This window comes from Mangifera indica, chromosome 10, assembly GCF_011075055.1.
Source record: "Mangifera indica cultivar Alphonso chromosome 10, CATAS_Mindica_2.1, whole genome shotgun sequence".
In the NCBI taxonomy this organism is placed as follows: domain Eukaryota; kingdom Viridiplantae; phylum Streptophyta; class Magnoliopsida; order Sapindales; family Anacardiaceae; genus Mangifera; species Mangifera indica.
In genome coordinates this window covers 17,224,393-17,249,436 of record NC_058146.1, presented here as the reverse complement: position 1 = coordinate 17,249,436, position 25,044 = coordinate 17,224,393, and the positions used below count along the sequence as shown (strand labels likewise).

Below are 25,044 nucleotides of genomic sequence, written 5' to 3'. Positions count from 1 at the left end.
AAAATTATCCTAAACATAGATTACGTAGAAGATTACGAGATATAAATTATTACTATGTTTGATAAAATTTGGTAGGTATAAATAGTTCTTGTGTTTAGTTAAAAGTAATAAAAGAATACTAATAAATCATTTTACTTAAATGCCCTTGAATATAATTATTTTTAAATATTTTTATATTAATTAAAATAAATTTATTTTTGTTAATAAATAATAATATAATTATAATAAAATTAATATTACCTTAGTAATCTTTTAATACTTAAGGTGAAGGTTGTAATCAGATTACTATCTATATTACTTCCCACATCAATATTGTTAATAGAAGATTATTATAATATTTTATTATTGATAAACTAAATAAGGTAATTAAAGATAGATTACCAAGATAATATTTAAATCTTGGAACCAAACGGCTCGTAAGGATTACTGAATATAAATTTATTACTTTGTTTGGTTATATTTGATAAAATTGGTATATATAAACAATTATCATATTTGATTAAAAGTAATAAAAGTATATTAATATATTATTTTATTTTTTATATGAAAGATTAATAGGAATAAAAAATATTTTTTATATTATTTATTATTTTAATTAAAAATTGAGGTTAATTTTGTTTTAAAAATTTAATAAATAAGAATAAAATAATAATAATAATAATAATTAAAATTATTATGATAATATTTTAATATTTAAGGTAAATATGGTAATCAAATTATTTTTTATATTATTTGTTATATTACTGAATTTTTTAATTATTTTATAAATTAAATAAGATAATAAAAATAATAATAAATAAATTATTAAAATAATCTTTAAACCTTTCAACCAATTAGACCATTAAGTCAAAATCTCATGGTCGAGAAATCTTGAATTGAACCTTACTAAAATTTAATTTGGTTGAATCCAACACTAGTGTCCTACTTCCAAACTTGCGTTGGAGTTCAGCGAATTTTGTTGAAATATCAAGTTCGTAATATTTTTTATATTGTTCATTTCATAATTTGGGTACTTTGGTAAATGCACCATGTGCTATTTTTAATTTTTGTTTTCTATTTGATTTTTCTTTTGATTCTCTAGCCGCTTAGACATGTACCTGGCCGTACAAGTGTTGAATTATTCATTAAAAGAAATTCGTTTGGCAGAACGTTCTTCGCTTCTCTGTAGCAGAGTCGGCTGAGCTCAGAGAGGGAGCCAATGGAGGAGCCAAAGGTTGTAACTTTGAGCACAGGCACTACGGAGCCTCCCAAGGACCGCCCCGTTCGAGTTTATGCTGATGGCATCTACGATCTCTTCCACTTTGGTCATGCTCGTGCTCTTGAACAAGCCAAAAAACTGTAAAATTGTCTCTTTTTTGTTTGGTTCACGAGCAAATTTACACTTTTTCCTGGAAAGTTTTCGTTTTTGCTCTACCCTTTTGTGCTGTTAGTAAAACCCAGAAACTAAATTTATGGTAAATTGTAATTCTTTTTAGAAAAATTATTTTCTTGTTTGTTTCATGAGCACTTTTTTCTGCGCAGGTTTTATTTTTTGTTGTAAACTTTGATCCACCTACTAAAACCGATAAATGAAATTGCTGGAAAGTTTATCTTTGTGTAGCCGTAATTTTTTTAAATCTTATTTTTTGGTTTATTTCATGGGAAATTTAAGACTTTTCCTGGAAAGTTGTATTTCTTGTCTCCGTTCGATGCAGTTTGTGAAATCCAGAATCGAAATAACTTGTAAATTATTCTTTCTATTGCTGTAATTTTTATGTCTTTTTCTTAGTTTCATGGGTCACTTACACTTTCTCCGGGAAGTTTTAGTTTTTGTTGTACCCTTTGATGCAGTTAGTAAGCCCAACAAATGGAAAACCTGTTAATTACTCATTCTGTAACTGTCATAATTTTTATTATTATTTTTTTTTCATGTTTGTGTCCTGAGAAACTAATACTTTTTCTGGAAGTTTTATTTTTTTATTTTTTGTACCCTTTGGCGTGGTTAGTAAAACCCAGGTATGAACTTGTAAATTACTATATTTATTACTTCATGTAGAAAGCTTAGTGTGTCCTTTTGTTGTGTAATTTTGCTTAAGTGTAATTCTTTTTAAAGCTGTAATGCTGTTCTTGTTGTCATTCAAGTTAAGGAGGTAATGATTTTGATTATGGGTCATTTTATGGTTTGGATTTTGACAATGTTTATTGCTGAAATTGATATCTTGTTCTATGTTTTATTTTATGTGAAGTTGTGTTAGAAAACATATTTCTTACTGTGTTGTGTGTTATTAATATGAATTTGTGTTGCGATATTAGATTTTGTTGGCTATTTTTTTCAGTTGAAAAGTAGGGCTTTAATACGATACTCCGGCAAAAATTATGTCATATGTGCCCACCTACTTTTGTCCGCCCCTGGATCATAGTTGAGGGACCATGACCAATCCGTAGACTATGATCCAATGTATGTAAGGCTAGGTTAATGTTGCCCTACAGTAAGATATCAATTCAGTAAATAGTAATTTAATGTGCCTTGTGACTAGTTTGCCTGACCTCAATACTTGTGTGTTCAAATTGCTTTGTTTTCTGTGTTTATTTTATTTTATCATTTTTTTTGCTTGCTTTTATTTAGTTACTGACTAAAGCAATTATACAAAATTGGAGTGTGAATCAAATCCATTGTGTTGCGGATCAAAGCTGCTTGTCAGTTAATCCATTCCATTAATAGTTTGTGGCTTAAACTGTAGGTTTCCAAATACTTATTTGCTTGTTGGGTGCAACAATGACAAAGATACTCACAATTACAAGGGGAAAACTGTCATGACTGATAAGGAGCGCTATGAGTCACTTCGCCACTGCAGGTTGGTGTTTCCCTACATGCTTTAGGGACATAATTTAACTCAGCTGAATTATCATTTGAAGTTTGTCATGAAATTCCTTCTTTCCTCTTCCTTTTGTAACACTCAGTCACCAAAGATGGAATGTACTTTTCTAATATATGATTTCTACCCAAAGTCTATGATTGTGCTTAGAGGGAAAATCTGAAATTATGTTGCATGAAGGCCTAGTTTCTATTGTACATGATGCAGGTGGGTTGATGAAGTTATCCCCGATGCGCCCTGGGTGGTTACACAAGAGTTTCTTGACAAATATCAAATTGACTATGTGGCACATGACTCTCTTCCGTAAGGTTACTCAGCCCTAGTAGTGTATATAATTGTCATAGCATGATATATTAAATGTTCCCATACATTCAAAGCAATTCTATGATTGATATGGATACTTGAAATGTTGAATTTCAGTTGATTGTGATGACATGTGAACTCTTTGCTTTGGAAGCCTCAGTAAACAATTATCCAACTTGTTCTTGACATAGCTTTATCTATCATTTTCATCATAATTTCTTCTTGATAATGGGTATGTTGAAATTGAGTTAATAGTGCTGAAATGTTAAACTCCACTGGTTAGTGACATCCAAAAAGTATCCAGTTTGTTCTTCTATTTTCTGCAATACGTTTATCTTCTCTTTTCTTTGTATTTGTTTCCTTCCTAATACTAACTGTTTAAAACCTTTCTGAAATGTCAAGTTTCCTTCTCATCTTACTTTTTTTTTTGGTTGTTTTTGCAATTTACTCATCTTACGTTTATCTTCTCATCTCTACTATGTGGCTTTCCACTTTCCTATCGTAATTTTGTATTCAGTATCATTATTATTATTTTTATTTAAGATCATTATGAGCAATTATATTTTAATTGGTACTCTTACCTAAAAATTGTAGGTATGCTGATGCAAGTGGTGCTGGGAAGGATGTCTATGAATTTGTAAGTTTGAGAGATGAATCATGTGATCATTTGCTTTTATGTACAATGCGCAATTGTTGTTTTTGATGATGGTGGTGGTGGTGGTTTATGGGGGATGTTGGGGGATCATTTTGGTAACATTACTAGGTCATTGCAACCCTTGGTTCTTGAATGGGCTCAGATTATTTCAAAAACAAGTAAATAAAAGGGAAAATGGAAACTGGGTTTTCCTAGAGGGCCTTGTATTAAATCATTCCCTTATTAAACTCTGAAGAATCTCAACTTTTTATACTTTATTTGAACATAGTATGGTAGAAAAGAAAGATCAATAAAGAACTGACAGAACAAATCACATTTGACGAGTCACAAACTATTGTCAGATTCTCATTAGTCAAGTAAAATATCTTGAGAAGTATATAGACCTGCATTTAGATTTGTTGCTTATATGTCCTGCTGTGGATAGGAATTCTAGAACAAACTGAATTTGTAACTTTTCAAATTAGAATTCAAAAGAATAAGTCCAAAAGACCCTGATATCAACTTAGATTCATATGAATCTGAACGGAATCTTAACAATAACAAACTAGAAATAGAAAAGGAAAACACTAAAATTCTTATACAACTCATAAACTTAATCAACAAAACAGTCTGTAATAGCTATAATTTTGTGGGTGGTCTCAATTTAGTTCTCTTTGTAACATGATAATTTCCTGTACAGGTAAAGTCCATTGGGAAATTTAAGGAAACAAAACGGACTGAGGGGATCTCTACATCAGACATTATAATGAGGATTGTTAAAAACTACAACCAGTATGTGATGCGTAATTTGGACCGGGGATATACGAGAAAGGATTTAGGTGTTAGCTACGTTAAGGTTTGAGCTGTTTATTATTCTACACTGGTTTACTTCTTTGAAGTTTTGCCTTATTACATTCTGCTCGTGTAAGAGAAGCTGATCTCTTTACTTCCTCTACCTTTTAATTAGGAAAAGCGGCTGAGAATGAATAGGGGGCTTAAAAAGTTGCATGAGAAAGTTAAGAAACAGCAAGAAAAGGTAGGAGAGAAGGTGTGTAAGCTATGCTATTTGATTATAAACTTGCTTGATGTTTATTAAGGACTGTGAACACTTGAAAGATTGAGAGACATATTGACTTTTAATGCCTCTATTAAACATGTTCTTCCTTGCTTAGTTCTTCTTATTAGGAGATATCTGCAATATTCAGATTATGAAATTGTATTCTATTAACTAGTTTAGTTGACAAGATCTACTTTGGTTGCATAAATGTCCTTGGGATCAAATTTCGGTTAGACAAGAAATGAAGAGTACAGGAGTTCAGGTTTGAGGCCATGAGGGCCATGCCTTCTAAGAATCTGGCCTATAACCTTTAATTAAGTGCCGATAATCAAATTAATTTAAAAATTAAGAAGAAGTAAATGCAGAAGTTGTTTCAAAGAATGAGTGCAGCAGAACATTGCTAATATATATACTTTTTGAGGTGACCTGGATTGATTGAAGTGTTGACAGTCCTTTTGGCTCAGTTTTGTGTATTGGAAAAATTTCCTTTTTCTCAAAACTATTCTACTTTTTTAAGCAAGCAGGTAAGTTCTTAGGTTAGATTACACAGGCTGACTTATTTAGGATAGCAACATTTTAAACTGTATTATGACAAAGTTGTTTACGTAAATATCTTAGAAACAAAAGTGCTCCTAAATTTTGTTATTTGTGATGATAAATATTGTCATTCAGAAGGTGATTCCTCTTTTGAGCAGCTTGCGTATCACTAGTATGAGTAGTAGTTTAGTCTGACTTCTATTGCAGATTCAAGTTGTGGTGAAAATAGCTGGAATGCATCGCAATGAATGGGTGGAGAATGCTGATCGATTGGTTGCTGGATTTCTTGAGATGTTTGAAGAACGTTTCCATAAAATGGTTAATCTCTATCTTGCCTCTTGGCTTAACCATCTTTACCATTTTTCAACCTCAGCCTGCATCTAAAATTGATAAATGATTCTCCTTTATACTGCCTAAATACGGTGTGCTCTTTTTACTTAGGGAACAGCTATTAGAGATCGGATCCAAGAGCGATTAAGAGGGCAGCAGTTAATTGGGTTCATATGTGACAGAGAAGATGAAGATGATGCGTACTACTATGATGACACTGATGATGAAGAAGAATAATATGGTGACCAAGGTGAAGCCTTTAGTAATATTTATACATGCAGTGCTAATGGTTTGTTAGCAATGTGTATTATACAGAAAGTAAAATGTTTCAACAGAAAATGTAACAAAACATGCTGTAAGCTAATCTAGTTTGTTTATCATAACTCTCGTGTGCATCAAACCTTAACTCTCCATATCCTTCCTATACCCTTCTTCCCCGAATTGTGGTTACTCGGTTCCTCATGAAAACATTCTATAGGACTGATGCATGGCATCCGGCTGATGGAAGTGTGGATTGGCATAGATTCATGACCTCACAGGTAGGTTGTCTTTGTTAGAATGGAATTTAGGAGTTAGTGCATTTGAATTTGTATGTTTGGAATCAGTTCTGGTCCCTCTTTCATTTCTCCATAAAAATTGTTTCCACGAAGTTGGGCAAAGTTATGTCTCAGTTGGCCTCTACTGCATGCCATGTGTCACGTTTCTTTTTACAAGTTCTTGAATATCAAATTTCTCAATGGCATGAATTGACACTTTCTATGTCACATGTTTCAATAATTTAGTTATTTGTTGGATGACAATTTCATTTCTCAGCGGTTTATAAACTTTGCCTAAAAATTCTTTTTTCCCTTCTAGTGTGGTTATGGAATTTCAGATACTTTGATATTAAAGAAAGACTCAAAAGTTCATGCTATAAAATACTTCAAAGTTGCATCAAATGATTCAGCTTTCGTGTATTAGGAATCATATTTTATCCATGCACGTATCTTGATAGTAGTTTGGAGAAGGAAAGAAACATGAACACAAAATGTTGGAGAAAGAAAGAAAACATGAGTAGAAAATGTTATTAAACGAACATGATGAACATACATGTAACATGTTAGGTTCATTTTAAGATGTTATCTATTTTGGATAGATAATTCATCACAGTTATGTTTTAGGTTTTGTAATGCTAAATGTATCTTAATAGTTTAAAAATTTACATGCTATTTAACTAATCTGTTGTAAGCATCCTTAAGCCACGTGAGTTCATATATATCCAACAATTTTTTTTTATGTTTTGTTGATGTGAGATTTGTTTGAGGATATACATTCTAATTTTTAATACGCTAATGCTGTGTATATATATCAACTTGAAGAGGTTAGAATGCCGAATATGCACATCAAATGCATAAAACAGACATGTTTGCGCTGGTTCGGCAGTTTCGGATTTCTCAGTACTGGATAAGTTGAAACATTCTCTAAAAATTATGTACGCCCGCTGAGTACACCTGAAACTTTTGGGTTGACTAACTTGTACCATTGCATAAAGTTTAGATTCAGTTAATGCTATGACAATTCCTATGGCAAGATGAAAACAATCCATCACAAAGGATAGTTTAAATTTATAGACTGTTTATCAAAATCAAATTTTTTACTTATCTAATGTTGGATGGTTTCGGGTTTTAACTGTTTTATGTGGTCAAATAGCCTGATTCAAGTAAAGATACTTTGTTAAAAATAATAATCTACAAAATGACTGCCATACTTGAGCCATTAGATAAGAATACATCAAGGCATGCCGAGTCTGTTAATCGAAGCAAGCTCTAAACTATTGTTTCTTAACTTTATGATACTGCAAAAACTAAAATAAAGTCTTAACAACTAGTGAAAATCCCAATTTCATGTTTCTTTTAGTATTGCAAATTCCTCTGGAGGTTGAGATGAGACGACTTACTTCGGAACGGTTGGTTGGGCCAACTGCCGCAGCTGATGAACGATGTGGGACATTCTTGGGCTCATAGAAGGGACATGTTGTGTAAGAGCGTATACAAGGTCCACCACCTTCTGGACGACAATTGCTTCGGGTACATCGGAGGATGAAGAGGATATGAGAGGATCCAAGAGCTCTAGGTAGCGATGTGACTGCACTAAAAGTGTGGCCCATTCAATATACTCTGCCAGCCCACTGCATCGACCGCCCGAGCAGGCCTGCGCCCACTTACAATTTCCAGAAGTAGAACTCCGAAGCTGTACACCACTTTTGGTTGTAAGCTCGTTTCTATACACGAATTCTGGAGCAAGGTATTCATGTGTGCCACCAGCCATTACTGTCCTCTCCTGCATCAATTCACATGGCACAAACTTTGACAAACCAACCCCCACCAAATGTGCTCCAAATTCTTCATCAAGCAATACATTACTGGCACGGATATCCCGGTGCACAACATGGGGCTTCACCTTGTCATGCAAGAGCCTGTTTCAAGATGTGACAAATTGTCATCCAGCAACTTCAGACCTTCTAATCAGTCAACAAATCTAGTAGATTTTCAAAAATTATGAAATATGCTCTAATCTTTTAAGCTACATCAGTTTCATGGTTTCGCCGTTATATCGTGTTATCTGACACTTGTCTAGCTAGTTTGTTTTAATTTGAGCATGTCTCATTGTTTTTACCTTTTTTAGGGTTTTCTGTTTTGTTTTCTTGGGAGACTATGTGCTTTTTGTGTTTTTTGTTTTGAGACTTCATTGACTCTGTTTAGGGTATGCCCCTCGTATTTTTGTACTATTTCTTCTCTTTTTATAAAATCTTTAATTTCTTCAAAAAAAGAAAACCTCTGGAACCCCAAAGAAGCAGCAAGTGCCCGAGCAAGATGAGGTGGCCAATTGTTGGTACTGATCAATTTTATGTTTAAGATTGTGTCTTTATGTTAAAGAATAGAATAGAAAACTAGGTTTGAAAATCAGTTTATGTTGGTACTGATCATTGTTTTTTTAGTGCAAAACAATGGACGGTTGTTCAATGGTAAATGCTTGTATTTGTATGACATTTTGCTTCATATTTTGGATCTTTTTGTTCCCTAACTATGTTGTATTGGCATTGCTAGGGCCATAATTAAGTTGAGTTGAGTTGAGTTGAGCAGTACTCAACTTGATTAGCTTAGGGGAGAGTTCCAAGTCTATTCAAAAAATTATATTAATTCATTTTAATTTTCAAAATATTCTTTAATTATAATTTATCAATTATCTTTTTTATTCAAATACTTAAACCAAGACTTTAGGAGTGTGAATGTAAAATTTGAAATTATAAAAAATTCATTAATATTTTACTCGAATCGAGACATGAGTTTACAATGTCATCAAACCAACCAACTCAAGCTTGAGTGATTGGCTTTTGAGATAAGTCAAGCCATAAATTATGCACGAGCGACACAACTTGTTTAATTGCATTAATTGTTGTAATGTTCATAGTGTTACATTTGAGGAATTGTTTTCAAAGTTGGGCAATGTTACCTCCTGACCTAGCAATCAAACTTTTGGATGATGCTCCGATGTTGTAGCTTGAGCTTAAGCTCTTTGAGCTAGTGAGAAAGATTGAGTTTGAGATGAGTTTGTCTAACTTGAGCTTTGCTAAAAAATAACGTTTCAAACCCTAAATTTTTTAAATTATTAATTTAATTTGTATAATTTGGATATTTATCAATTACCCCCAAATATTTTAAAAAAAAATTTTAGAGGTGTAAATATAAGATCTAAAACATTGGATGGTTTATTGATATTTTACTCTAATTGAGTTGTGAGCTTGCAGGCTTACCGAACCAACAATGCTCAAGCTCGATCTTGGCTCAATATTATAAACTTGCACTTTGTGTGCAACATAAAGGACAAGATTAATCCAAGCAACCAAAATTTGTCTGTAAATCATTCTTCCAAATTTGTGGGAAGTAACAAAGATACTTGTTGAACTTAAAACCATGGTTTTGAAACTTGGATCGAACAAATTGGTCTGTTCAACCGGTTTAACTAGAGTTTACTAGCTAGCTCACCTTGGCTAAGGCCAAATTAGCTCTCTTTCAACTAACGATCAAATAGGCCAACCTATCTCAGCTTTGGGACTCAATCCTAAAACCCTTTGCGAATTAGTAATGTTATGTATATATATTTTGGGTGTACAATTATGTATATAAATTATGTGTTATTATATAATTGTATATAACTTTATCTTTAATTCAAAATTTCTTAATCAATGATGAGACATCATTTGTATACTCAAGCATATGTATGCATAATTTTGTTGTTTGCAAATAGACATAGATATGTGAAACCATTGAGTAATGCTACATATATAAACCAATTGTATAAATTGAGATGGTAATATTTTATAAGGTAATTTCGAAGTAATAATCACATCACTCAATTACAAATTATCATATCAATTTGTATAAATAAATTCGTATAATTTATTTGTACATATAGTTTTATTCAGTTAATTTTGGGTAAGATCACATTAGTTTTATGTAGATGGACCATTGTGACTTACGATCTAATTGGCCAATCTATCTCAGCTAGACCTCAAGAATCATTCGCAAATTATAATGGAGGGTTTGGATGGTTGGAATTTGAAGGTCAAAAAGAGGGTGTGAATTGGAAAAAAAAGGGAAGCAGTTGTCATTTGGTATAGGGAGGAAATATAATATTAGACCTGACAAAATTTGATACAAAATTTGATACAATCCATTAACCCGATATGACATAATAAAAAAAAAATTAGGTTAGGGTTATGATTTTTGACATAAAAAGTAGTTCGGATCAGATTAAAATTGATCTTCAAAAATCTAATTGAGTTCAAACTGACTTGAAGTGGACTTGAATTGATTCGAACTAACCAGAAAATTTTAATCAGAATATTGCATAATATCATAACAGAAAGAAATCTTTAATATATTTTATTTTTCATTTGACAGAAGGAGTTTTAATCCATAAAATTCATATTTCATAATTTGAATCAATAAAAAAATTGACATTGCATCACCAAATACTACATTTGCATCACCCAAAAACATTTATATTAATTTAATAATTTTTTTTTAATAGACTTGTAAAAAACTATTTTTAGTTTGTTCGTTTTTTTATATGTTATAAATACTACTGATTCGAACTTATTATATTTAGTGTGTCATATTTATATACTTGTTAATGATTTTAATATTTATAACAATTACATTCATCATATAGATTGTAAATTAAATTTCTTAAATATTTGATAAATAGTTTTTAATTTTATTGGTTATCAATTCTATTATTTTGAAATTGATTTATGATATTATGTTTTTTATCTCTACAATTGATCATATAAATAAACAATAAACAAATTATTTGTATTAACTTGAAATATAATAATTTTGTTTGGACAAAACATTGTTTTATGTCAAAATATTTTTGTGTGTGTGTTATTTTATAACAAATTGTGTTATTCCTTGACATTTGACAAAAAAGTGTTTTTTCATAGAAAAAATCATATCGTTACTTATTGTGTTTTGATATGACTTTACCTATTATATAGTTTGAGTTAATTTAGATTGAATCAGGTCAATCTTAAAATTTTCAGTTCTGTTTAGGGTTGATAAATTTTGATATGTATCTATTTTGGATCTAGTTAAGGTTTAGGGCCTTCAATGTAAAACTTAAATTAACATGATACGAACATGATCGAATGACACGATGAACTATTAGGTGTAAAAGATACCTTTACTTGCCTCAGGAGGAGTTGGCACTTGTTGACAACATTATTTTCTTTAGGTTCCTTACAAAATGGTGTTAAGGAGTTAGAGCATTTGAGTTTGTATGTCCAGAATCACTTATAAGATCAGAACATCCTGTGAGTTTTGGATTCCAATTATTTAAGTTCTGGTCTCTCTTTCATTCCTACATAGAAAATGTTCCCACCAAGTTTTTGTAATCCATGTCTCCATAGAAAATGTTCACACATTATTAATTCTTCTTGAATATCATAATTTTTCAATGGCATGAATTGCCTCTTCCCCTATAATTTAGTTGACTGTTGGATGAAAATTGCATATCTCAGTCATTTATAAACTTTGCCATAGAATACTTTTTTTTTTCCTTTGAATGAGGTCATAGGATTGCAGGTACTTTGATATCAACATGATTCATGCTTTCTAGTATTAAGAATCATATTATTCGTACGTTGACCTATTAAATCTTTGTGCATAGACATAAGAAAAGAATCACCTATCATGACAGTAGTTTGGAGAAGGAAAGAACTATGAATACAAAATGTTATTGGACAACAACAGTTTTGAGAAATAATAAAAACATGAATAGAACATGTTATAAGTTGGACGTTCATATAACATCCATGATTTAATAACCAGATTTATTATTGGAATATTGTGTATTTTAAAAACACTATTTATTATAGTTTTATTTTTAATTTTTATAACTCACAACATATTTTAAATTATATGAGTTATTTATCCGATCTTTTGTGAGCATCCCAAAATAATGTGAAATACCTATAAATACTCAAATCTCTCGTTTTTTATCAATATAAAATTTGTCTTTAAGGGTGTACCATTTGACTTTGAAGACATTAATTTTGTGCACGTGTATTCATTTTGAAAGGTTTGAATGTTGCATACATGTCAGTAGACATGTTTACGCTGTTTTGGCAGTTTAGGATTTCTCAATACTTGATAAGTTGGAACATTCTCTAAAATATATAAATAGGATTGTGCTAAATAATATATACAAATGTTATTCCTAATAATAGCTTAAGTAACAAAAAAGAAGCTCTATGTACAAGGGAGTATGAGTTCAAATTTTTTTTAACAACATGAAGATCATATTTTTGACTTACCTAGTTCAGTTGTGAGATTTGCCTTGCTTGGTTTGGTTGATCCAACCTCAAAGAGAGGCAATCCAACTTAGGTGAGGTTTCTTATAAGCTACACACACACACACACACACACACACAAATTTTGTGGGCTATTGATTTAAAATCCCAAATTAATCACTTTCTAACAATTTCTGAAACTTTCAGGCTCACGCATTTCACCCAATATATCGGTATGAACAATTCCTATGGCAAAATGAAAATGATTTTTGACAAGGAATAGTTTGATTGACAAAAAGTGAAAATATCCAAACAATAAAGAGGACATGAGTTTAAAACATGTTGATTACGTGTAGATTATACTCTTGACTTACCTAATATTAGATTTGAAATTTCACTTATTTGATATGATCAAATGATTTGACTCAAGTCAAAGGTTTTTTGTTACCCCAAAAAAAAAAAAAAGATCTACAAAATGACTGCCATACTTGTCACATTAAATAAGAATACATCAAGGCATGCGAGTCAAGCTAAGTAAGCTCTAAACAATTGCTTCTTAACTTATGTTTCTGCAGAAACTAACATAAAGTCTCAACAGCTAGTGAAATCCCAATTTCATGTTTCTTATATTTAGTATTGCAAATTCCTCCGGAGGTTGAGATGAGAGGACTTACTTTGGAACAGTTGGCTGGGTCAACTGCTGCAGCTGATGAACGATGTGGGACATTCTTGGGCGCATAGAAGGGACGTGTTGTGTACAAGCGTATACAAGGTCCACCACCTTCTGGACGACTCCGGCTTCTGGTATGTCAGACGATGAAGAAGATATGAGAGGGTCCAAGAGCTCTAGGTAGCGATGTGACTGCACCAAAGGTGTGGCCCATTCAAATAAACTCTGCCAGCCCACCGAATCAACCGCCTGAGCAGGCCTGCGCCCACTTACAATTTCCAAAAGTAGAACTCCGAAGCTGTACACATCACTTTTTGTTGTAAGTTCATTTCTATAAACGAATTCTGGAGCAAGGTATCCATATGTGCCACCAGCCATTACTGTCCTCTCCTGCATCACTTCCCATGGCACAAACTTTGACAAACCAACCCCCATCAAATGTGCTCCAAATTCTTCATCAAGCAATACATTACTGGCACGGATATCCCGGTGCACAACATGGGGCTTAACCTTGTCATGCAAGAAACTGTTTCAAAATGTGACAAATTGAGACATCCAGCAACAGAATAAATCAATACAAAAGACTGCATCAAATAAAACATGAACTACAGGTCCTTCAATCAGACATGACCAATCTTGTAGATTTTCAAAAATATTGAAATATGCTCTTATCTTATGGTAAGAGTTAGCTACATCAGTTTTGATGCAACATACATAAAACTACCTGACATAACAGGCTAAAGGGCACATGCTATACATCAATAAAAATAATGCAACTTCCCATCCTTGTAATTCTGTTACAGGATAATTATAACAAAATATAATGTTTGCATTTAAAAGTACAATATAAGAATAAAAATCTATAACTAAATGTTGTAGGAGGCAAAGGGTTAATACTTACGCAATTCCTTGAGCAAGAGTAGTAGCAATTTTCATTCTCATTGCCCAATCCAAACTTCGCCCTCCCCTTGGTTTGTGGTGTAGCCATCTATCTAAGGGGCCATTTACAATAAACTCATAAACAATATAGCGGTCCCCGTGATCATAACAACATCCCTTGACAGCCACCAAATTTGGATGATGAAGCCTTGCAACCCTTCCAATCTCAGAATAGAACTCTTTCTTCCTTTTAAAACTAGACCTTTTTAACCTCTTAACCGCCACCCTTGATCCATCAGGTAGAATGCCACTATATGTGCTCCCTGTTTTGGCATCTCCCACAAGGCGATTTCCTTCACTAAAATTCTTTGTAATTGCTCTCATTTCCTCACTGGTGAACACCTTCCAGGATGGAGGAACTAATGCGGAGGCTGCTGGATTTGATTGTTTGCGAGACTTTCTGCGCCTCTTGCTCCGCCTGTATGCAAGAAGCCAAATCACAACAGCAAATGTTGTGATAAGGATCAGCCCACTAACAACTCCAAGGATGATAAGGTATTCCCGATGGCAGTGCAAGTAGTAACATTTGTTGTCTACGGGCAAGAAAAGAAAAAGTCAAAAAAGAAAAAATAAATCTGAAAAAGATGCTAAAATGATACCAACAATTGGCAAAATCCTGACATCCTAACAACCAAAAAAATATCATCTACAAAAACCAAATTATTTATAATTCGAAATGGGAAATGCAGAGAGAGAGAATAAGAAATTGAGATGAATGCAGTCTTGTAAGGGAGGTCTTACCAGAATCGATCATGCAAATAGAAGCATGAGACGCATTGCATCTATCAATCACAAGGGATGTAGATCCATCAGTCACCAATGTACACAATTCTACTGAAGCATTAACATGGCAAGAAAAATTGGTGCAACTGGAGTAAAAAGATCTTGTTGTTGAGATTGATTCATTCCATTGTGTCACATTATCAGACCACTTCCAATTCAAACCAACAGTAGTGTTAATGCCTCTTCCTCCAGTCCAGCAGCCATTGATAGTTTCACTACATAAATTCTGAGTGAAGTTTAGTTCTTCATATGATGTCACAGCAGCCAAGTGTCCACCAAGTTGTTTACATTGGGTCTCCCACTGATCCCATGACTGGTTGCCTCCTATATGTTGAAAGCACTTGCTCTTATCTGGACTAATAACCCAACCAGAAGGACATGATGCTGTCCAACACAAAAATGAAAAAGTTTAGCTCAAATGGTAGCACAGATACAAAGAATTGAGAGCAATAAAGCCATATTTCTTTAATAATCACAACAACACTGACGAAATTTACAAGTACTATGAGGAACAGTGCAATTCAAGAATATCATTTAGCTTAATCCAAGAGTGTTAAAATATTGTTGTTGCACCTTTACATTTTGATTTAAACTCTTCAGATTTAGCAAGTACTTAACATAGCATCAAAGCTGAGCTGAACAATAATAGCAGCACTTTCACCACTATACTCAAAGACCTATTGGAATAATCATAGATTATTCCAATTATTAGCATGGGTAACATCCTAGAGAGAGAGAAAGTAGACTTGATGTTTCTACCTTAGTTTGCTATCACATGCTAGCTCTGAAAGGCCTAAGATACAACAGGTTCAACAAATAAACAACAATAGGACAAAAGGGTTTGTGATTGCTATGCCTCCATTTATTAGGAGTATTCTTTATATGTTATATTTTTCGAATTGGTAATGCAATCGGCTCTCCACTTTTAGCTTCTCATACTTCACACTCTAAAAACATAAGTGCAAAAAGTTAAAAGCAGGGGGCCAATAGCATCACCATTCAAAATTATAAAGGTGCAGTAAGATTTTTAGTTCTTTCAAAGCACATTCATACTAAAATTGTACCTTTAGGATTGCCATTCTTGGAAGCTGCTGATTCTACAACACTTGACTGATTCGCAATCTGAGAAACGAAATGAAACTTCAGAATATAAGTTGGCACGCTAATAAATGTAAGCCCTCCAGTTTCCAAAAAAGAAAGAAAGAAAGAAGGAAAGCAATAATCTTACTGTATCTGAAGCCACAAGCTGAAGCAGAACATAGCCAGTCAAAAGCAGAATAAACCGCACAGAGACCAGCTTCCCTTCCATCAAAACAATCTTTAAAAAAAAAAAAAAACCCAAGATAAACACGAAAACAATTCATGAGTAAAAGCCCTACAAATACCAGACCATAAACAATAATTAAACTCCAATTCGCGATGGAATATTTCTATTACGGGTCAAATTATGCCCATTCAACAAAACTAACAATAAATAAGCTGTGATTACAAGCAAACTCAAACCCTAAACCCTGAAAACACATAAAGCTAATATAATATAAGTATAAAGCACAAATAAAGATGAAAATGAAACCTCAACCCTCCATCTGGATACTCAGAAAACAGAGAAACAAAAAACAGATTACAACTCTCACGACCATTAAAAATTATAAAAAAAAGGGAGAAAGCACCTTTACTTTTCCCATTGTTTCTCAGTAAACAAACCGAAAGTAAGCAGAAAATAAAGAAGTAACTAGTGTGGTATTTTGAATTACCGTAAAACGAAATGGATTTCAACCAAGTTTCATTTTTTCTGCAGAAAGTGTCAACCTTGAAGCTTCCGAAGAAAAATGAAGACTTTGATTTCTGAGCAGTGAATCTTCTATTTTTGTTTTTTTAAATAATAGTGACTGGTTTTGTCGTTGAGATAAAGTGGGTAGTTTAGATTTCTAGCCCTGAAAAGTCATTTCTTCCCTTTTTTTTTTTTTTTCTTCTTCACTCTTTTATTTCCATTATTTGATTAATCTATGTTCCATGGAACCAAATTTAAATTAAAATTTTTCACTAGTTATCGAATTTTTTTTTCTGACATTGATTTTTTTTCTCCTCATATGTCAAAGAATTTGGTTTAAATTTAAAAGTTTGTTCATGATTTTTTTTCTAGACTCTTATTATTTGATAATTCTTTTTTTTACATTAATTTTTTTACTATTTAACTTATTCAAACTCAAACTAAAATTAATATTTGATAGATGAGTCAAGTTCGAACATAGAAACCACCCTTTAAATATATATATATATATATATATATATATATGTTTTCTTTTTTATTTAATCACAATCGCTTGTTACTCTTTTTCTAGTTCAATTACAATAAAAATTGACATTGTTAATACTATTAAATTTGATTTTTTTATGTAAGGTTCTAAGAGTAATTAAGTGTGATATTAAGTACTATGATCACTAAAATGTCTCATTAATGGAAGAAATTATTTGTGAGTATTTTTTAGACTATTTTAAGTCGATTTATTATGGTAAAGTCTTCGTAATGGCATGGTGTCCCACAAACTTTGAAGTTTTCAACAACCAACAGATACATTTAGGAGGCCAAAAGACTTTTCTACCCAAGTTTGATGAAATGATATTTTCATCCGTTAAGCTTCAAAAGTTTAAATTCTCACCCATTATCTAGTTTTAATAGTGAATTATTGTAATGCTCTATCTCGAATATCCTATCTTTCAAGGTAAAATGTTACTAAAATCTATTATACATGAATAATGTTTTAATTTAAAATCAATATATCTCAAGTCAAACATGCATGATATCTTATCTAATTTGAAAAATTTCTTAAGTCTTTATTAATAGAATAATAAATACTATTAGTCTAATAAGTACGAAATAATCCTGAATTATAATAATAATAATATCTCTAAAATCATAATTCATATACTAGAATATAAATCAAATTCATCATATTTATATCATATTTTAATCATGGCTATTTACGTCTATAAGTTTATCTCTCCCATGCACTCTATCTTTGAATTGTTGTCTCAATGCCATCGTCACCTCTAATCTTGTCACTTGCAAATTGCCAAAAACAGAAATGAGTATAAAACTCAATAAGTGAGGATGATTTATCATACAATCTCAAACCTCAATTTATCATTTTCCTTTACTACCATGTTATCTTGATCTCGATCTTAGGTTGTCGGTATCTAACTTGAATTTTAAGGAATCACTGTACCCATTCTAGTGACCACTTTTTCTCTAGTCTCAGTTGTCCAATCACTTATTGCTATTCGACAGACTTACAATCCTGGCTAAATCAATCGATAGACCCCTAATCAACAACTATCTACATCTTAGTAAGTCTCGAACCCCCAATAAAAGGACTATCTACATGTTGTGAAGTCTTAGCCACTCAATAGATTGATAGTCTTGACAATGATGTATCTCTCAATCTAATGATACAAATTGTCAAACTTTACCCTAACTACGGGTATGTCTAGGTTATGGGTACTCTCTTACTAGCCTAATAATCTTAAGCTCGATGTCTTATAGGTATCGAATAATCTCAAATCTTAGTGGGGTATTCGGTCCTAATCGATACCCAATCTCTTGGAACACTTTCGGACTTATCTCGAGTCCAATATATTCTTTACATGGGATTTTCGCTCTCTTTAACCACATCTTTTCTCTCCCTTTAGTCACATCTTTTCTCTCCCTTGGGCATCTTTCTCATATTCATATCAAATTTTTCTTTGGGTAACTAACCATTGAGAATCTCTCATATTCACATCAAATCTTCCCCTCGGGTACTCCTAGCATCAATCTTAGCCCTCAAGAATCTATCTCATGTTCATATCGAACCTTTCCCTTAGGTATCTTTTATATTCGTATTAAATCTTTTCCTTGAGTATCTAACCCCTCAAGAATCTTTCGTATTAAATCCTTGCTTTGAGTATCTTTCGACACCAAAATGGGCCCTCTATCTTAATCATACTACAATTTTAATAATTTTTAAATAGTGTTCAACCCATCGTAATCAACGTATATCAACATATTTCGTTTTCCTTTGAAGTATGATATATCTTCAATCATATTCGAGCGTATGAATCGTAGGTTAACCTATGATTATCCTTAGTTGTAATCCATGCGCACATCACCAAAATTGATTAAAGTTCAATGCATTTTTCCTTATTGCATGCAGAACTTTATTTCAAAATCTATTTGTAATAGCAAAAAAAGAATTTCTTGAAATTAAAATTAGTGACTGCAAAAATAATTTTTAGGGTGATTCTCAAGGTGACTTGCAACCTAATTTTCAACTCGAAATACAACCCGAACTCATAACTTGAATATATCACATTCAAAAGCTTGAGCGACATTTTCACAGGGAACTTCTCGACAGCTTGTCAGCATCCTTGGCAGGTTATTTTCAAGCCCAAAGATGGCTTGTTGTCCAGCCAACATCATCATATAATATACTAATTTCTCTTTATAAGTTGATTCTTGAGCAAATGACGGCCTAATTTTTCGACTAGAAAACCAATTCGTACTTGCAACCCAAACATATCACATTCAAGAGTGTATGCGGCACTTTCACAAGGTACCTTTTGGAAGCTTATTGGCTTCCCCGGAAGGCAGATTTTCTGGCCAAATTATAGCTTGTTGTCTAACCTGCATGAACAAATTGTATACTAATTTTCACTTTATGGCTGATTCTCGGCAACTTGCGGCCTACTTTCTTGATCAAAAAATCAATCCAAACTCGCAACCTAAACACATCACATTCAAGAGTGTGTGCGAAACTTTTACGGGGTACATTTTAGAAGCTCATCAGGGTCCTCGGAAGGTGGATTTTCCGGCCAAAACATGGCTTGTCACCCAACCAACATCACAATATACATGCCATAGTTTCGCAGCACATACATTGGAGAATTTCAGCCTTCTCTCAATCGGTTTCCAGTTTACAAAAAAAAAAAAACACATTATCACATTAACACATCAACACATGCAAACTGTACAAACCAAGGAATTCCGCATGCATGGATGGCATAGCACATGTAAGCCATTAAACCAATCTACCAACATTCAAGCATATCGCAATGACAATTCAGCCTCATTGGCACATTCATCAGCAAGGAAAATCAGCCATAAACAACTAACAACTAACATTACGTGCCTTCACAAGCCTTTAGCGGGCTGACCCCAAAAAATATGTTTTTATAATTTTTTTCAAATATGATTATTATTTTTATCCAGCCATATCATATCGGCCATAGACTTTACCCTAAGTCCCAAATACAACCTGCAAGGCCTGTGAGTCGTGCCCCATGGGCCGTGCAGAAAATGAGGGACCAGGTTCACGCCGCGGGCCAGCTTGGCTCCTGCCATGTCTAATGACTAATGCCACAGAAGCAAAAGTTAATTTGGAATTTGTTTAGTTTAATTTTACAAATCACATCACTTCTGTCCAATTTTCTTTTTTCTTTTTCATTGTTTCACTCATAAACATAAATTTTGTAATTTCAATTGTGAAGTGTAAACATCTTTATTGATAATACTGGATTACAAATACATCAAACCCGTACATCAGACTGGAATCAACGTGAATTGAATCTGAATAAGACCTACACAATTTAATTGACTCTAATTCAAATATGAAGATTGCTTCATACGTTAACTTATTCCATCTGAAACAAATCAATATATAAAGCATCAACTAAAGAGCAAGGCAAATTAGCCGTCTTATTTTTTACCGTTTCCTCTGTAGCTTCCCGGACTGTGACTGCCTGGTTGTGACTCCTTGGAGATACTCCTTCAAACTGTGCGACTCAGGTATTAAGTCATGAAGCTGAAGCCCGTCTGTTAAATTCAACAATGCCGACTTATGACTCTTGACTTTTAACTTCATGCCCACTTTTTTGTAGGAAATAGGGAAAGGAGGAAGATCAGTAACAATGTCCAATCTGTTTTCAATACGCAGTAGATGAAGATTGGTGAGCATTGAACACTTTCCTGAATCCTTCGTTTCCAACATTGGGGCTGGCGAAGACAAAGGCCGTGACCATGCATGCTTTCTTCAAATCTGTGTGCTTATTGTATTAATTGACAACTATATAAGTTGCGTTCAATGTTGCAAGAGCTGCACCCAGACTGTGACCAGTTATTGTTATACTGATTTCTTCTTTACTGTACTCAGGCTTGTTCACCAGTTTCTTAATAGCATTCAGAACCTACGTAAATATAACCATAATAAAAATAACTATTGAGAAAAAAGAAATAAAAGAAATCAGTATATAATTTTGACAGGAAAATTGAACAATTCCATGAAAGTTTATAAATGATTTAGTGTACACTTCATAAGTTATGATCTTGATAGACAACATGTTTATTTGACCTTTAACTTGATTCCCCTTCCAAAACCATAATACAACAGTTTTATCTATTAGAAGTCATCATTCATAAAAGTTTTAAGAGAGTAAGACATGTTATGATGAATTTTAGGAAATCTATAGATTCAGATAGCATGACAGGAAGGTTTTATAGGAGGAAGACAAGTCACCGAGAACTTTAGGAAATCTAAGAGTTTGGAAAAACACAATTCATCATGAAGGTTTCAAGAGAGGAAGGCATGCCACTGTGAATTTAAGGATATCTATGGATTCACAAAACATGACAGATCAAGGAGGTTTTATGAGAGAAAGACAAGGTTGTTGTGAATCATCGATTCAGAAAGCAGGTCACAATTTCAAGATAGGAAGACATGTCACTGTTAGGTCTAGGAAATCTACGAATTAAGAAGCATGACATATAAGTTTTCCTGTAACCTTAAACTAATTAAATTCAATATTTTTATAACCAACAAAACTACAAAAACCGTGTGCATCCAGCCGTGAGTACTTTATTAGATAGCCAAAGATATATAATTGGATGATTTTAAATTAAAGATAAAATAATACTCTATTATAAGATGATATGCCACCTGCTTATTTAAATGATCAGGTGATCCCAAATGATAGTCATTAGGTGATTTTGAAATAAAAATAAAATAATATTCAATTATATAATGACCTATCACCTGGATACTGAATAGGTGCACATAGCATTGGTCTTTTATAAACTATACCAATATCCAGCGAATTGGATTCTTTTTTTTTTTTTTCATGCAAATTTGTCTTGCGTTCTTACCTGATTTCTGGCACTCAATTTACTGGAGGAGGGTTCTGTATTTGGCGATGTGTAGACTGAGAGAAATCCTCTGTGCGCTTGTGGATCATATGGCTATTCCCAAAAATCTCAGAAGCTGACACTTGATGGAATCGAGAATTCTTGAACCACTCAGCCAGTGAAAGAGTTCCTCTCCAGCAAACCAAAATGTCTTTTCTTCCCAACACTGTCTTTCCTTCATCTGTGGCCACGGCAACATACCCAAACCAGGCAGAGTGGTCCTCCACCATCCAGTCGATCCAGGAAGCAACGTCTGAGTTTGCAAAAATATAGTTAATCACAGTGTATAATTTCCCAAATCTGTCTGTTTCCATGGCAGCTTCAGAAAATAAATCTTCCTTAGCATGAGCTGGACGTGTTTCATCTTCTGAGTTAACCTACTCATAAACAACTTGAACTCTTTCACCGTACAGTTTCAAGTAGTTTCCCAGATTGGTGTTCAGAGGCTTCAACAGACCCTCCCGATTCTTCTCGCCACTGAGCTTCTACCAGTTCGCCATCACTCTTCTCTTCGTTTTGCTTTATTTTGCTGTTGGGAGACATTCGTACTTCTGCATGCCATTTATAGAACAAAGGATGCCTGGAAGAGACTTGGGCAACCTTTTGGTGTCAGTATTGAACTATTATATTTAGTCTATTAAAAAAATCTAACTATTTTTTTTAATAGAAGGAATCAACCTTTTTTTAATTGAATGAACCAAAGTTTCAAATTTTGATTAATATATTTAATAAAAAAACTAAGAGTTTAGTCTATCCCAAAAAAATAAAAAGTTGAAAATTCAATCTCTTTGTGAAAAAAAAAAAATCTCTATATTGTTCTCTTCCATGACTGATGAGATTCGTTTGAGAACACTAGAGGGACCGGTTTGTTAGATTGTAGCTTTTCCAAATTGCTATGTTTGAATTGAAACACGAGATTTCTTGGAGCATGTTTTCAAAGAAATGCGGAATCAAATAAAGCTCGTTCATCCAAACTAACAACAAAGGTGTTGATAGATCTATCATCAGACATTATCTCTTTTTCATTTTTAACTATTCTTATTCTTCATGATTTGTTTGAAAAATTTATTGTAAATTCAAACTAGATTTTTTGGATTCGATCCGAAGTGAGCCTTGAATCCATCTCTAACTGACATTACAAATAATACATAATAAAACCAATATAAAAAATTCCACCAAAAAAATGTCATCAAAATTTTCTAAACAAAAAGTCGTTGAAGTTGGAATTGGGCCAATTGATGAAGATGTGGGAAAGAATATTCAAACTCTTCTCCGTCCATAATTGATTGAATTAAAACTTGTTCAACAAGATTTTGAGAAAAACAAAACTTAGCCATGTAAAATCAATGATATTAAATTCAGAAGAATAAATCGTGTAAAAGTGAACTCTAGAGTGGCCACGCTGACAATGCAAAAGGGTTTCAACTAGGCTAAAGAATGATTCAAGCTTGAGCAACTCATATCAAATCCACTATTTGAGATAAGTTGTAACACTTTTCTCTAGATATATACTCTTACACGAAATATACACCCGAAGAGGCGTGTTAGCTTAGAATTCCCTTACATAGAACATATAAAGCAACCATGCTTGATGATAAATCTCATCACTCCAAAGTGTATTTATTCATTTCATAAATCAAAATGTAGAAGTTTGAAATCTAACCACAATGAAAATCATGCATACAAGAGCATAAATAAATAAACCCAATTACACAAATATGACCAATAATGTAAAATTACAAAAATGTCCTTGCTCTCATGCATTGCCACGGGCTGATTTTGCCCTTATGCAAAATCATAAAGGAACATGATGAGTGAAACACATTAAATAAGTAGGTACATACATAACAATATAATAAATAGAAATTTCCAAGTGTTCCATATCCAATCATGTTGTGGTATTTTGGATATTTTCTCAATATCTTAAATGCCCATCTAAGTATCTTGGTGCCCAACACCTTTTCCTCAATGACGGTGTCATTTTGGATGACTAGTGCTAAATGATGTATGTCTACATTCCAGACGCTTGGTAAAAGCATGATATATCCCATATATCAATCATGAAGTGTAACCTATACACATATTGACAAGGCTTCGGGCTACGAATACTATATTGCAAAGGAACAAGATGTTGGGCCTTTCCCAAAATCACACAAACATCCCAGATGTTAAGACATCCAATATCGATGCGTGCACAAACATCTCAAATGCTAAGGCATCCAATGTTAGTGCATAATTGTCCAAAAGTATTATGGTCACACAGACTAGCTTTGTTGCTTTTATGACTTGTAACACCCTTCTCCAGATACATACCCATACTTGAAATATGTAACCAAAAAGAGGTGTTATCCTCAAATCCCATCAATACATGTAACAATAAAATTAAATGCATGATACAATAATAAATAAAAGCCATAATATCTTAAAAGTGCATTAATAAAAACTCAACAATTAATTCAATTCAAACCAAGTGTCTGAAAATCAATTTTAGAAAACTCAAGTACATAATAACCAAATCTCAAAAGTCAATACATAAAATAAATAGCAACAAAAATTCATAGTACAAATGACAAAAATGCCTCTCACCTCATATGACATCTTGAGCTGACCCGTTACCTCTGCCATCGTCTTACTACTCAACAATCCTACCTGCCAAATCACAAAGAAACATGGTGAATGAGATACACTTAGTAACTAGGTAAACACATACCAAAATAATAAATTATAATTTCCAATAGTTCGTGTACTATCATATTGTGATATTTGGATGTTTCTCTGAGCATCCCAGATGCCTATATGTTTATCTCGATACCTAGTGCCTAATCACTATATACAACGTCATCCTTGATAACTCATACCAAATGATGTATAGCACTGTCTTAGAC

At 32.9% G+C, this 25,044-nt stretch overlaps 3 protein-coding genes across 5 annotated transcripts; 1 reads left to right on the top strand and 2 right to left on the bottom strand.

Annotated features, from left to right (window-relative positions):
* The first annotated feature begins 1,102 nt into the window (after nucleotides 1–1,102).
* LOC123228136 (choline-phosphate cytidylyltransferase 2-like) lies at nucleotides 1,103–6,099 on the top strand. Of its 2 annotated transcripts, none has more exons than XM_044653386.1 (8): nucleotides 1,103–1,338; nucleotides 2,721–2,834; nucleotides 3,063–3,158; nucleotides 3,753–3,795; nucleotides 4,493–4,648; nucleotides 4,760–4,840; nucleotides 5,594–5,704; nucleotides 5,828–6,099. In XM_044653386.1, exons 1-8 carry the CDS (start codon nucleotides 1,199–1,201, stop codon nucleotides 5,951–5,953), a joined length of 867 nt encoding a protein of 288 aa, XP_044509321.1. In that variant the 5' UTR covers nucleotides 1,103–1,198; the 3' UTR covers nucleotides 5,954–6,099. The 2 variants fall into 2 exon arrangements, with proteins under 2 accessions (XP_044509321.1, XP_044509322.1); XM_044653387.1 differs by having other exon boundaries at nucleotides 1,104–1,338; nucleotides 4,760–4,828.
* Nucleotides 6,100–13,020: 6,921 nt separating this feature from the next.
* On the bottom strand, nucleotides 13,021–16,847 carry LOC123228215 (C-type lectin receptor-like tyrosine-protein kinase At1g52310). 2 transcript variants are annotated; one of them, XM_044653526.1, is made up of 6 exons: nucleotides 16,698–16,847; nucleotides 16,172–16,261; nucleotides 16,008–16,083; nucleotides 14,902–15,327; nucleotides 14,123–14,693; nucleotides 13,021–13,747 (listed from the first exon to the last, which is right to left on the bottom strand). In XM_044653526.1, exons 2-6 carry the CDS (start codon nucleotides 16,250–16,252, stop codon nucleotides 13,222–13,224), a joined length of 1,680 nt encoding a protein of 559 aa, XP_044509461.1. In that variant the 5' UTR covers nucleotides 16,253–16,261; nucleotides 16,698–16,847; the 3' UTR covers nucleotides 13,021–13,221. The 2 variants fall into 2 exon arrangements, with proteins under 2 accessions (XP_044509461.1, XP_044509462.1); XM_044653527.1 differs by having other exon boundaries at nucleotides 16,008–16,065.
* Nucleotides 16,848–21,033: 4,186 nt separating this feature from the next.
* LOC123226823 (phospholipase A1-II 6-like) lies at nucleotides 21,034–22,702 on the bottom strand. The gene is made up of 3 exons (XM_044651337.1): nucleotides 22,571–22,702; nucleotides 22,144–22,536; nucleotides 21,034–21,165 (listed from the first exon to the last, which is right to left on the bottom strand). The coding sequence occupies exons 1-3, from the start codon at nucleotides 22,700–22,702 to the stop codon at nucleotides 21,034–21,036; spliced, it is 657 nt and encodes a 218-aa protein (XP_044507272.1).
* Nucleotides 22,703–25,044: the final 2,342 nt, after the last annotated feature.